At 43.5% G+C, this 14,097-nt stretch overlaps 2 protein-coding genes across 3 annotated transcripts in view; one reads left to right on the forward strand and one right to left on the reverse strand.

Moving 5' to 3' along the window:
* The first annotated feature begins 36 nt into the window (after positions 1-36).
* Positions 37-10,765, forward strand: zdhhc16b (zinc finger DHHC-type palmitoyltransferase 16b). The gene is made up of 10 exons (XM_031297915.2): positions 37-302; positions 2,897-3,188; positions 4,034-4,228; positions 5,062-5,150; positions 5,238-5,266; positions 5,409-5,542; positions 6,405-6,490; positions 6,572-6,695; positions 7,533-7,603; positions 8,570-10,765. The coding sequence occupies exons 2-10, from the start codon at positions 2,919-2,921 to the stop codon at positions 8,670-8,672; spliced, it is 1,101 nt and encodes a 366-aa protein (XP_031153775.1). The 5' UTR covers positions 37-302; positions 2,897-2,918; the 3' UTR covers positions 8,673-10,765.
* A 1,946-nt stretch (positions 10,766-12,711) lies between these two features.
* The window catches only part of mms19 (MMS19 homolog, cytosolic iron-sulfur assembly component), a 28,393-nt gene continuing 27,007 nt past the window's right edge, over positions 12,712-14,097 (reverse strand). For both annotated transcript variants that reach the window (XM_031297911.2, XM_031297910.2), the window contains exon 31: positions 12,712-13,146. In XM_031297911.2, the coding sequence (XP_031153771.1) occupies positions 13,116-13,146 (31 nt within the window). In that variant the 3' untranslated portion in view covers positions 12,712-13,115. The remainder of the gene's footprint in view (positions 13,147-14,097) is intronic.

Genomic DNA, 14,097 nt, shown 5'->3' on the forward strand with positions numbered 1-14,097 from the left:
AGAGGGATTTTCCGTTGTACAACAGGCTACTTGGAGCCAATCCACCACACTTATTTACCCTTGGTGTAACAGTAGTTGACCGTCCACTGCTACATTTACCAAAAAAACAAACAAAAAAACGTTTATCTAGTGACTGGTTAGCCGGACATCCGCTTGCTAATGAAACTTCTGTTCAATAGACAATCTTCGTGAGCATCACCGCTCCTGCTGTGGTTCTGCCGCTGCAATCTGAGGTGATGGCTAACAGTTTAGCCTGACTATGACCTGACCTGCAAGCTTGTCCGCCCGCTTCACCTGACCAGGTACAGCAATGTCAAGTTTGTTCCGAGTTGGTGTGACATTACTGTATTTATTAAAAAAATGACTCTTAACCGTGGGCCGGTTGAAGGTAGCTGGAGGCAGTTAGCAGTTAGCTAGCTAGCTAACGGTAAAGCATGAGATATTGTAACGTTAGCTAGCTAATTGGTGGAATGTAGTCTTCTAGCTAACGTTACTGGTTGACAAGACTAAACGCTTACGTTACATATTTAGTTTTAAGACTGGATAGTAGTATTCAGTCGGTCAGTGGCAACTATCTCAACGTGGACTTTTGTCTAAATTGTTTTAACGTTATCTCATTCGGTATATTGAATTCTTCAGCCCCCATTTCGACAGATGTGATGTTCTCTGTGCTGTTTTTAGAACTAACGTTACATGACAATAACAGATACTGACAATCAAAAACAATTCGTTATACTTGTTTATATCATAGCACAATGATGTTCTGGGTGTGACTGTCGGTGCTTTCACACAGTATCCAATCTAAACTACAGGGGTGGAGGAGATAATCTGAGAGGGGGGGGATAATAACTGTCAAAATGATTTCCAAATGGTGGAACGTTGTATTCATTTTACTCAGACACTAATGTAATGTGACCTTTTAGACTGTGAAAATAAATTACTTAAGATAATTGTTAATTCATAATATCAGGGTTGGAAGCAACAATCATTTCATGATCAATTAACCTGCAGGTCATTCCCACTATTCCACAATTATTAACATAGTCTGTGTCAGAAAATAGTGGGAATGGCTATTAAACTTGTCTCATCAGCAGTCCAAAAGCCAAAGATATTTAATTGACAATGAAGTAAAGCAGAGAAAAGGCAGCAAAATCATCATATCGGAGCTGCTGGGACTATTGTATGCCACTTTTGATTGATTTGTCAAATAACCAGCTATTCGTTTCAGCTCTAAACAATTTTCTAATAACCATAACCCTATAATATGAACATAATTAGTCTGTCTTTGCGTTGTATTGCATTTCTTCATCAACACTTGGCCAAGTTTTAGAACTTAATTATTAGAGAAAGAAAATGCTATTGATCAGCAGATGTGGTGATGTCATGCATGTTTTTGCATGATTTAAAAACATCACACGTAAAATCCATCTGCAGGCTTTTCTCATCAAAAATATTGTCCGTATTCTATTATTATCATATTGAACCAGCAGCTTGTTGACGTCTAAAACCAGTCTGAAATGGGTCTGGACTGACACACCACAGAGGTAGAGGACTAAGTAAAAGGAGACACCTATGGGAGACACACTGTCAGTGATCGTCCTTTCTACAAAGGCCAGAGCTAAGGCAGCTGGTTGCCATAGAGACTGTGGTGCCCGGCTGTGTGCCACAGTGGCACAGACCATGAGAGAGTGGCACAGCGCCACTCTCTCATTGTCCATCGGTCACTGCCGGGTACATAACACACAAATTAATAATGAAGGTCCTATTTGGTCAACCAACAATGAATGTCTGTGCAACAAGCAGAGGTGTGGCTGCATGTATATACATAGGCTGGTGGTATATTTTTCATATTTTTGGACTGTCCTTCAGACAAAACAAGCATTTTGAATATGTCAACTTGCCCAACCGTGGATTTTATTTGCATTTTTTTTTTATATTTTGTCATATTTTATAGACAAAATGATTATACGATGAATTAATCAAGAAAACAATCTGCAGATCAATCAAAAACAACCGTTAGTTGCAGCCCTTAACATGAACATTTTTTGCACTAACTTTTTTCCCCCATATTTCCCTGATGAAATGGGCTTCTCTACATTTGCATAATTACCCCGTTATAAAATGAATTTGGTCATCATGATTTATTAATGTTGGATGTAGCACCTTTTAATGAAGATAGATTGGAAAATAGCGCCATCATGTATGTTTTTATGCTACATCACTTATTGCACTTACAGGCTTTTCCATGTGTTTGCAGCGGTCACCTCTTGATAGTTAAGAAGCAGCTGAACGAGGGCAGGTTGTTGACGGCCCTTAATGTTACGGTCTACCAAAGGTCCCTGGTTAGCATCTCTCATTACTAATGCCATACTATTTTGGAGCAGCTGAACAAGCCTTATCTGTGTAACCAATCCTCCCTTTCATGAAATGATGCCCTGGATCAGGTAGCTACTTTATTTCCTTCTTAAGATATTCAACTCGTCACATTTCCCTCTTCCAGGGTTACCACTCTGCATCTCCCCTGCATGTTTCTAAGAGGTTTTTGGCCTGGAGCTGTGGATGTGCTGTGAATTATTAACAGGAGAAGTTCATTTGTAGGGGCTGATGGGCGGATGGGCGGAGCTCATTAGCCTGTCCTTGTTTTTCTTGGACCGACGCGTGTCACACAGAGGATGCTGTCACAGAATGGGACTAGTGCTCTTGTTTCTTGGCCGTTTGTTAACTTTTTGAAATGTGCCAGGAGCTCTCACAACTGACTTCCCCATAGGGAGACAGAGATGACGATGGAAAACTCCGCGGCAATCAGGCTGCGCTACGACGAGCTGTTTTTTTACGCGGCCTGCGTTTGTAACGGATGGTGTGTGCTTCTGTGCGTGTGTGTGTGTCTGGATGGCAGAGTGTGTAGGAGAGGCGGTGGCATGCGTGTGAGCAGCAGCTGGAGGTGGCAGCTCTCCCGGGCCATGAGACTAGCGCTGTGCTGGTGCCGGCTGTGCCGCCCGCAGAAAAGAGGCCGAGGCTGGGGATTCAAGCCGTGGGTCAGCGGCAGGTCCCTGGAGCTGTGGAGCTACAGCAAGCTGCTGCTCAGGTCACTGTACTTCAACAGCCTCAGCAACGCCGACACGCTACTGGACTGCGCGTTTGAACCCGTCTACTGGATTGTGGACAACGTCACCCGCTGGTTCGGAGTGGTGAGCCGTTGGGATTTCTATAGGGCTGTCCTCGACTAAAGAAATTCTTAGTCGACTAACACTTATATGATTTTGTCGATTAATCGATTAGTTGATGTAATCGACAGAGCTGTGCTCTTTGAGAGGTGATTAAGACTAGAAAAGCACAATATAAATGTAGTTATGATCTGTAAAACTGAGTTTCTCCACAATTAATCCTGCAAAAGCACCACTTTAAATCTTGTGTTTACCAGAAATGTGCTCAGAAGTTTCTTGGAAATGAGTAATTAAGCATGAATAAGCATAAAAAATAACTCATCAACTAAAGAAATCTTAGTCGACTAAGACCAAAACGACCGATTAGTCGACTAATCGACTAAGAGGTGGCAGCCCTAGATTTCTAGTCTGGGTGCTTTTAGTTATCGATACAGCATAGTATCGCGATATTTTCCGTGGCAATACTGTATCGTTACACAGAAGTATCGATTTTTTTGTATATGTGTTGGTCAGTTTGTCTGCTTGACAATCCCATTTTGCAGCAATAAAGGTGAAGTGAGATGAACAAAAAATTGGGATTGAAATTGGGAAAAAATTTGAAGTTGGAAAAAAGGTAATAACTTGCAATATATCGCAGAATATCACGATATATTTAAAATCGCAATAATATTGCATCCTGATGATATCGTATCGTGAGGCCTCTGGTGATCCCCTAAAAGTTAATGTGCAAAATAATTGTTCTCGATCACATTTTGTTTCCGATCGTTAGGAGTCAGAATCGCAGTCGGGATTACAATTTGAATAATTGGCACAGCCCGAGCCCAAACTATGTTCCTCACCCTCTCGTGTCCTCTCTCTTCCTCTCTCAGGTGTTTGTCTGTCTAGTCGTACTGCTGACCACCTCGGTTGTGGTCATCATCTACCTGTTCGTCCTACCCACAATCCTCAGGACTTACCCGTTGCCCTGGGTGGTCTGGCACCTCTGCTGTGGCCACTGGCTTCTTCTTATGGTGGTCTTCCATTACTACAAGGCCACCACCACCTCCCCCGGACACCCGCCCAAGGTACCAAAGTCCTCATAGGCTGAGAGGAAAATGCTGACATAGCTCAGCTAAAAGGAGTGCAAAACATTGTTTTACATGGTGGTTGCCTTCTGCGGCGCGTTGGCTTACCACAGGGTAAAACGTTTCCTCAAAGCCATCAGGATTTTTACAAAAAAAAAGATGATTCTTTGCTTGTGCTTTTGTACCATTATAGATAAAATGTCTCTGTCTACTCATTTGTTAAATGGACAAATTTAGGGGCTTGTTGGCCAGTGCTTAAAAATATTAGCGTCTATCTCTGCTCTCTCTGTCTACAGACTGATCTCAATAAGTGGCGTATGTATGACACGCCAATTCGTATGCCATTTTGGCGTGTTATCAAGACGCATACTCGCTTTTTAGCGTGTTTATCAACGCCGTTTGGCCTCCATTGACTTCCGTTACCTTGCGATTGCGTGTGAATTTACGCAGTAGCGAGTAGTATGAAAGGGCGAAAATCCACGTAGGGAAGTTGGTCGCGGTGGTGGATGGGTAAAACAACACAGGACTTTCACCCAGGAGAGCGGGGATCGTGTCCCGCGTGTCACGTTTTCTAAACTCAACCGTAGCTTTCTTCTTTTATTAAACCCAACCCTGTTCTTCTTTTCCTAAACCCAACATGTCCGCTGTATAGAGCGTAGACATACACGCGGATAGCTCAAAATGCGTACAGATAACACACCACTTGGCTTAAGAAAGTGGGCGTGTATGTTTACGCGAAGTCACGATGTCACGTTGCTGTCTACTTCTTTGTTAGATTGACTTATGTCGGTCCAAATAAGACAATAATACATCATCTTACTTTGTTCTTTAAGGACAAAGTTCATATTCCCACAGTGTCCATGTGTAAGAAATGCATCACTCCAAAGCCGCCCAGGACGCACCACTGCAGCATCTGCAACACGTAAGACAATCCCATGAAGTTCTCATGTACAGAGTTGGTCAGTTTTGTCTTTTTAATTGAATTTGAACGGTTTCTGCTTTATTCCAGGTGTGTTTTGAAGATGGACCACCACTGTCGTATCCTTCGACCAAGCAACGCATAGAAAAGCTTAAAAGAGAATGCATGAAAAAGCCAATTTACTTTTTTTGTTTTATAAACGCTTCATGTTTTTTTGTCTAATTTCCCACGTTGTACACATTGAACTGAACATGCTTCCAGCCTGGTTGAACAACTGTGTGGGCCATTTCAACCACCGCTACTTCTTATCCTTCTGCCTGTACATGACCCTGGGCTGCATCTACTGCAGCAGCAGCAGCAAGGAACTGTTTCTGGAGGCCTACAGTGCTATAGAGGTAAGGCCGGAAGAATTCTCATGCTGCACCATCATGTCTATACACAAAAATGACCACCAGTACCTGGGGGTGGAGTTTTTCTTTAACCTCTAGACCTCAAACGGGGGTATGCGTACCCCTAGGAGTACTTTGGAGTGCTGCAGGGGGTACGTAAGATTAAAAAAAACAATAAAAAATATCAGTCATACATAATTCCGAAAGCGGTTATACTTTATAAATGAATGAATTTAGTGATTCTAAACATGACATAATTCAGACACTGATGGTGCAGCTCTGTAATGTCTTTATATGGCCTTTTTTCTACCCAAAAGGTTTTGTACTTGTCAGGGGTAGTTGGCCGAAAAATATTTCAAAAGAAGAAGAAGCGCTGCTCTAGACTACTACCCAACTGTTATCTTAGATTGCTGCTGCCAATGGTACGAGTAGAGGCTGTGAGGAGCTATGACCAAATGTTTAGGACGATGGCACCTGCCAGACGGTGGCATGATGGCACAGGGCGAGCTCAGATGGCAAATGAAGAGCGAAACCGGAGACGTGCTTAGTGCTCTCGCATTCACCTCTGACCAGGACGGGTCTTGTATCAAAAGTGGTTGTGCACCAACTGGTAAACAAACAACTCTAGGCTTTGAACACCAATTAATTTGAAAGTCCCTGCCACCCCAAAGATCACTTAACCAGGAACAGGATCCAGCATGTTGGACATGTAAACGTACCTGTAAGCAGCCTTTTTTTCTTCCTGAGCCAAAACGACCTCAGACGGCAGTGAGCCGAAACACCCTCAGATCAGATCTGAAACGAAAATAACTCCATATTTGGCGTCCGTATGAATAATAAGGGCTGACTATTTCCCCGTGCCCTTCAGAGATACTATCAGACCCCTCCTCCGCCCGATGCTGTCCAAGAGACCACTGCTTACAAGAGTATCATCTTCCTCTGGGTGCTGACCAGGTAATAAAACACCTCAGCACTTTATGTTCAATCAGATAAAGGTTGATTGAAAGCGGAGGTTGTAACATGTCCTCCCTGCAGCTCGGTGGCAGTAGCTCTCGGAGGACTCACCCTGTGGCACATCATCCTTATCAGCAGAGGAGAGAGCAGCGTGGAGCGCCACATCAACAAAAAAGAGATCGCAAGACTCCGGGAGAAGGGCAAGGTACACACACACTCGCATACAAATTGTTATTGGACCACCGTTGGAGCGTATACAATTGTGGATTTTAAGACTAATGGCGCTTTTCCATTACATGGTACCTGCTCGACTCGCCTCGACTCTACTCGCCTTTTTTGGTTTTCCATTACGAAAAAAAGTACCTGGTACCTGCTAACAGGTACTTTTTTTAGTACCTCCTCAGTCGAGGTTCCAAGCGAGCTGAGGCGAGCCGAAAAGGTGACGTGAAAGCGACAGACGGGGGTGTCCTGAACAAACCCGCTATTTTTAAACAGTTTAGCCAGCTGTTTGTTTTTTTTTTTTTTGCTGCCTCCAGCTTCTTTAGAAACTAAATGTGTCTTCTGGCAACAACACACACCTTCAACGTTCTATGTGTGTCGCGTTAGGTCACGGCAGTTTACTACGGCACCGCTTGTTTACAGTTCTGCGGAGGCTCCAGACAGAGCTTTCACTGTATCCTACGTACACACACATGCTGGCTCGACGCACACACCAGCTGACAAATGTATACATCAGGCCACATATTACATAGGCTACGGTGAAAGCTCTGCATGGAGCCTCCACAGAACTGTAAAACAAGCTCAAGTGGCCTGATGTTATACTTGTGCGCTGGTGTGTGCGTCGAGCCGGCAAGACGACCAGCCACGCTGAGGCCGTACTAAAATATGCAGTGGAAAACGGACGCACAGTGTGCCGAGGCGAGTCGAACAGGTACCATGTAATGGAAAAACGCCATAAAAGCTTAAATAACTGCAAGTTATTTAGGTTGGAAATAAAAGTGCCACAGGAACGGCTGTTCATGTTTCTTCTGTTCTAACGCAGGTGTTCAAAAATCCATATCATCATGGTACGATAAACAATTGGAAGTTACTGTTGGGCGTGGAGAAAAGGAGGTGAGTTCAGTTATGGTGCCTGTAAAAGTGTTATCATATATCTATCTCTCTCATGGTTGATTTGGCAACAATGGTGAAAAAAAGTGCAGAAATACAACTGCTGCCATATAGAGGTAATTACAGAATGTACTGTAGATACAGTTACTCACATTGTTAGTGTTATTAAGTGTCTAGTCTCGCATTGCCAGACCTTCCTCCACAGTGCTGCAGAGAAGGGTCTGGCTAGTCTACACAGCATTCCGGGATGGGAGAAAAACGTGCTCTGGTTTATTGGCATTTCTTTAAACCAATCACAATCGTCTTGGGTGGTGTTAAGCGCCGGACGGAGCCACGGTGCCGCTGCAAAATAGCCTCGGGAAAGGAACTTGTTTTGGTGGAACGTGTGTACGTTCAAAAGTTGTTTTAGTCATACAACAGAAAACTCAGATTGGACAGATAGTCTAGCTAGCTGTCTGGATTTACCCTGCAGAGATCTGAGGAGCAGTTAGTTAGTCCTCTTAAATCCACCGCAGTTTAGAATTACAACACAAAGAAAGCGGAAGGTAAAGGACACCTGGCCGAAAAGAGTGACATCCGGCGGAATTTCCGGCAGCAACGGGGCAATCCCCTAAATGGAACGTCGTGGATATAGACTATTAAGTTTCTGACAAGAGTAGACCAAGATAGAGTAAGATCCTTTTTGTTTAACCGGAAACCGCCCAAAAATTAGCCATCACCAAACTCGCCAGGCTTCATTCAAATAAACAATACTTTTAGCGTGTATGGCGCCAGTATATTTTCACATGTAAATGGGTGAAGTAAAGGTTTATTGAATGTATGGGTTTATTCCGACCAAACCAGTCGTGATTGTTAGAACAGTAGGAGGACGACCCAAGACGGCTTTTGAATGAAGTGTGTTTTACGATGGTAAAATGACTGTTGATTTAAATGGAATGAATTCAGGTCATTTGTTCTTGTGTTCCCCAGTCACTGGTTCACGCGCGTCCTCCTGCCCTCCAGCCATCTTCCCAACGGGAACGGCATCATGTGGGACTGCACCTTCACCAGAAGAGACCCCATGGCCATCTGATCCTCAGCCTTTTTTTTTTTTTTTCTCCTCTAACCCATGTGAAAAATGCGTCACACTGTCGTGACCAGCTCGGGACGAAGAGGGAGAAGCTCCTGCTGCTACAATGATCTGACAAGGAACAAGAAACTTTGTAGTTAACACAAATACACACAAGGTTTTTGCTGTGTTGGTATTTGCACTGCTAGAAGCGGGACACGGAAAGAACCGCCAGTGATTCATCGTCTTAGGAGCCGTTGTCTTTTTCCAGCTGCCTCCAGTCATCCTTGCACAGTAGGTCTAATTGTAGACCTTTGCCACCAGCCGACTTCAGCCTGCGACTGCAGCGCCGTTGACTAGTTAGATTTATAAATGGTGCTGCTGGCCAGCATTGTTGTGAAGCCCAAAGCTTTCTACCACCCATTTGTAAAGACAACAAAGACTTTGCGCTTCTCTTGGACTGAAGTCTTGCACCACCACTACATCCTCTTTAAACAAGTGCGATGTAAGATAATGGGATGGATGGGGGGGATAGAGTAATGTGGGAGGCCTTGGAGAACACCAGAGCCTGCAGTTACAGTGTATTAAAGGTCCTATGTGTCGCATTCTCATACATTAACACAGCACACACAACTAATACTTTAGCACGATGGGTAGCCGCCATCTTATTTCAGTTTATTGTTAATGCTTTCAAATATGAGACAGAGGTAAATACGAGGGTTTTCTTTTCCATTTGGCTTCCCAGAAAAGGTCTCTCTTGTTTGAACGTGCCAGCAGTAATGTGCTCCGAGTCTCTCATAGCCAGACCTCTCTCTCCACACTGCGTTTCGGCGCTGTGCCAGCACTGGAGAAAGGTCTGGCTGAACCCATCGTCATTCTGCGCCAATCACAATTCTTTGAACCAATCACAGCCCCACATGCAATGACGGTGTTCTTGCAAAATAGTGTCATAGGACAGCTGAAGACAGGAAAAAGGGGGAGGGGGGAGAGAGAGAGGGGCATGACATGCAGCAAAGAGCCACATGACATGCAGCAAAGAGCCACGGGCTCAGACCCGGGCCACTGCAGTAAGGGCTGAGGGTTAGGGGGCGCACGCTCAACGAGGTGAGCTACCAGACAACCCGGGAGGGAATTAGCTTTAATGGACCATTTGCACATGGACAAGCAAGCCCCGGTAAAATTAAAATGGCTAAATCCATGGAACTACTGCACATAACACATTAAAAGGTGAAACCTGCCTATACTTTAGCTCTCTGGACCTAGGTCACTAGCTCAGGAGATGTTTCATGCAGCGACGGGGATAAAAATGATAACACGCAGATAGAAGGGAAGGGAGGAGAATTCTGTCTGCTAGGTGGCCAACAGCAGGCTGTTACGCAGTCTACAGTCTCAGCCAGTCAGACTAAATGTGCTCATGGTTCATTGACGATAAAATGCAAAATATAGCACAATTAATAATTGACACCATTTTGGTCCCTGATTCCATGTTAAGTCAGAGATTTGAGCCAAGACTTTGTTGCTTATTCAAGAACTCTTTGAGTTTTCATTGTCTACGTTGTCCACAGCAACCGTGTGTTGTGTCTTAGGCTAAGGACAAATCAAAGGGTTTCTTAATGGGAGGCAAGTTGTGAGATGAAAACATATTTTAAATGTTAATGTCGTGTGATTGTTTAAATGATTTTTTTGTTTCAAACAAAATGTGTTTCATGGTTTACTACCTTTGCATGTTTACACCATAGGTTTACACCTACAATATTTTCGCTGTTGTGTTTTTGGGAGGTCTTTAAACTTCTGATGTGAATCTTTTGCTTACTTGCCAGGTTAGAACAAGGCAAAATTAACCTGCGCAACATTTTATCATCTTTAACATTTCTGTCTTTGACACTGATAAATAAATTGTGTGCCTTGTTTGGTTATTTAGCATTTAAAATGAGGCGAGGTGAAATGTAATTCCAGATTTTTAATTCCCTTTCAGATTTCTCAGCCCAACATCAATAACTTAATGATGGATGGGTTGGATCTGTAGTTGCCATAGCTGTGATATCATGTGTAACCAATGGGAGCTGTGCTCCAGTTTGATTTAGGTCGTCTTTTTTTAATAAAACACCTGTTTGATATTTCTTGTTTAAAAGGGTTTTCATTTTGATGATTTTAATTAAAATAAGTCATATGTTAAGTCACTAGTGACTAAGTCATCGCCAAATGAGGTGATTGAGCCTATGGCCCACTGATTAAACTATTGCAATATTAAAATTCCGGTAGTGTATATATTTGAGCTGGTAGATGAAGAGCTGCAGGCGACCGGCGGCACACCGGCAACTTCTCAGCGAGGTAACCAACTCTCATTTTGTTGTGCCGTGTGCAGCATAAAATCTGATCACGGTCGCTCACAGAATGATGGAAAAAGGCCCAATTTAACTTATTATAACACCAATAGTTTGTGGTTCTGCCCCCCAGTATTCTGGGACCTGTAGTATTAAACCACATTTGCTGTTACCACCAGGGGTTCGCAAAATCAACCAGGACTGAAATCTTCAAGATTTCCACTTTTACATATAAAAAATGACATTAAATGCGTTTTGTATAATTACAAAGGTTTTAATGACATTTTAAGTTAGACATTTTAAATATTGTCTATTTCCTTGGCATAAGTTGATGTGAGGTCCAAAGTTAGCCAACCTTACTGCAATGACAACGATGACGATGATATAGCATCAATATTTCTTCAAATATTGAGGTGGATTGACATACTGTTCACATAACTTACAATCTTAATTTAACGTACATTAACCTCAACATAGGCATTTAATTATGTAAAATTCATCTTAAAATGTAACTCATGTCACTGGCGGTGTGAAACCTTGATTCATGTCACCCTGTGAGCAACCAGGGGACAAATGGAACATCCACATTTGTCCCCGGTCTCAACAACCCCACCCGGCACACCACAGTGACACGAAATCAAACACACCAGCCGTTGTTAAACACCTTACTGCACACTTACACGTTCATCCAGATGAGAGAAGATAAAAGGCTATCAGTGCCTGCTGGGTTCAGTGCTGATATCTTTTGGCAAAGTTCTCAAAATGGTCAAAGTATTAAAGGGGCGCTATGCAGTTTTGGCCATTTCTTCGCTGTTTTCTCGCTATAGTTTCTCTATAGAGCTCCCCCTACAGCTTCGGAATAGATATTTGGCAACACTGTGTAAAAACTTGCTCTGTCAGTCTGCCGTTTCCTCTTTCTCTGTTCCTCCGACAATGCTTTCCTAGCTTTTCTGCTTCTTTTTCTTCAGCCATGACGATAGTGTGAAAAACTCCATCGCTACCTTGTTAGCCGGTTCCTGAATGGGCGTATGTGTGCAGTGCCGTGAAGCAATTTGTTACATCGCGAGACCTGATATCACGCGATACTTCCTCGCTGGCCCAAAGTTGCAAGGGTGGTTTTTCCGCTCACAGGCGCTAGGGGGGGGTGCGAGACGACCACCATTCAACTCGAAAAAAGTCATATAACCAATCCAATGACTCCGAAGCTGTTCAGTTACGGTAAATTAAGCTAAAAAAACCCGGCATAGTTCCCCTTTAAAAAAATGAAAGAAAATGTTGCAGTGTTGAGTTCATGAGATCATTCGTCACCCATAGACCACGAGCACTACGGTGACTCTTCCACTCAGCGTATGCACGCTGTTTGCTTTCTCGCTGCGTATAGGAGCTGACACATACAAAGGGCATTCAACGAGAGCTATTTTGAATTTGAGAACTTGACTTTCTTACTAGATCCAAACAAGATTAGATTTTTTTTTTTTTTTAAATCTTGCAACATATGTATCCATTTCTTGATTATTTTGTTAGTTAATTGACAGAAAATCAGCAGATAATACTTAGTTATTTATCAAGTGACCACACTAAACGTCAAAAACACTGTCCATTTCATTATGATTATATAATGACTTCACGGAGGCGTTATTTTAGCTGCTGATCTGATCCGAGTAGAAAACCTAAAAGAATCTTAGGATGCCCACTGGACTTGTGATTTAAAATGCACTTTGAGTCACATTTCAAATTTCAAATTGTGAACAACCAAAATGCCTCCATGCAATCTGATGTTTTCTCAAATACGTAGTGAGGAAGACGTACATGTGCTGCGTGGCCTATTAAATAAACTGGTCATTTACATTCTTTTAACTTGGGATAATGCTCCACAGTCAGGCCACATACTCTTACTTGTGCGTTGATGAAGATAACAGACAGCTACACAAAACGTGTGAGTAAAAAGGGAGAGAAGATGAGAGAAGGGGGGATAGAGGGATGCTGGAAGAGCCAAAGAAAAGAGGGGATCCACTGAAGAGTTGAACCGAGGAGAGAGAGCCGTTGTGCAGCTTGGATCCTTGGTACCTGGTCCTGGAGTTTGACTTTCCTTTGTATTCTTCCAAGTTTAGGGAGGATGGGAGACTTTTGGCTGAGGACAGAATCAACTTCCCCCAGGACTTCCTAACAGGAACCTGTGAGGAAAATAGGAAAGAGACACTTTGTTGTGATGAACCAACTATAACTATATGTGGCGCGTCCACATGATACAAGCCTTCCATTACCGCCCGGCGGAATTTCCAGCGGCACCGGAGCAATCCCGGGAAGTGGAACGTCGTGGATATAGACTATTGCCATGGTAAAGTTAGTAGCTTAGTCTCAGAGAACGAGACGTCATGACCCAATCAGGCGTCGAAAGGTTGGTGTCGGTGTTGCCAAAGGTCTCCGTTTGCGGCCGCTGAGACTGCAACACGGCCCCGGAGATTCCAAACCAAAACAGGGTCAGAAGTGTTTTCAGATGTCTCTGGTTTAGAGGCTCTGAAACGCCAGAGCAGCGGGAATGCGAGGTGTAAACGTAGCAAAAGATATTCGGTGTTAAACCAAAACGTAGCAATGTAAACGTAGCCTCAGATTTGGGGCCCTATCTTGCACCCGGCGCAGTGCAGCGCAAAGCCCGACGCGAGTGTCTTCGCTAGTTTAAGACGGACACAGTCGTCAATTACCCGTCCAGCGCCCACGTCGAAAAAACAAATGCACCTGCACCCATCTTTGCGCAGCAGGAAGTCAATAGGGCAGCATTTCATTGTTATTTTAACAGCGTATTAGTAAAATGCGCCTAGGCTTATGCACAGCGCGCACACACTATGCTTGTTACACACACACACACACAGGGAAGCGCAGCAGCACACAAACACACAAAAGATTACAAATAAAAATATTACGGTGCGAATCCGCCATCATAACAGCAATGTGCCAAGGTCCAAACGCGCCTGGCTTTTAAAAGGAATGGGAGATGACACTGATTGGTTTATTGCATGTTACGCCCAAAACACACCTATGAATTAATGAAGACACTATGTACAACCCTTTTGAATCATGCGCCCGGCGCACCGACCCTTTTTTCTGCCGTTAAACTGACAAAATGG

The sequence above is a fragment of the Sander lucioperca genome, chromosome 22 (genome assembly GCF_008315115.2).
Source record: "Sander lucioperca isolate FBNREF2018 chromosome 22, SLUC_FBN_1.2, whole genome shotgun sequence".
Lineage (NCBI taxonomy): Eukaryota > Metazoa > Chordata > Actinopteri > Perciformes > Percidae > Sander > Sander lucioperca.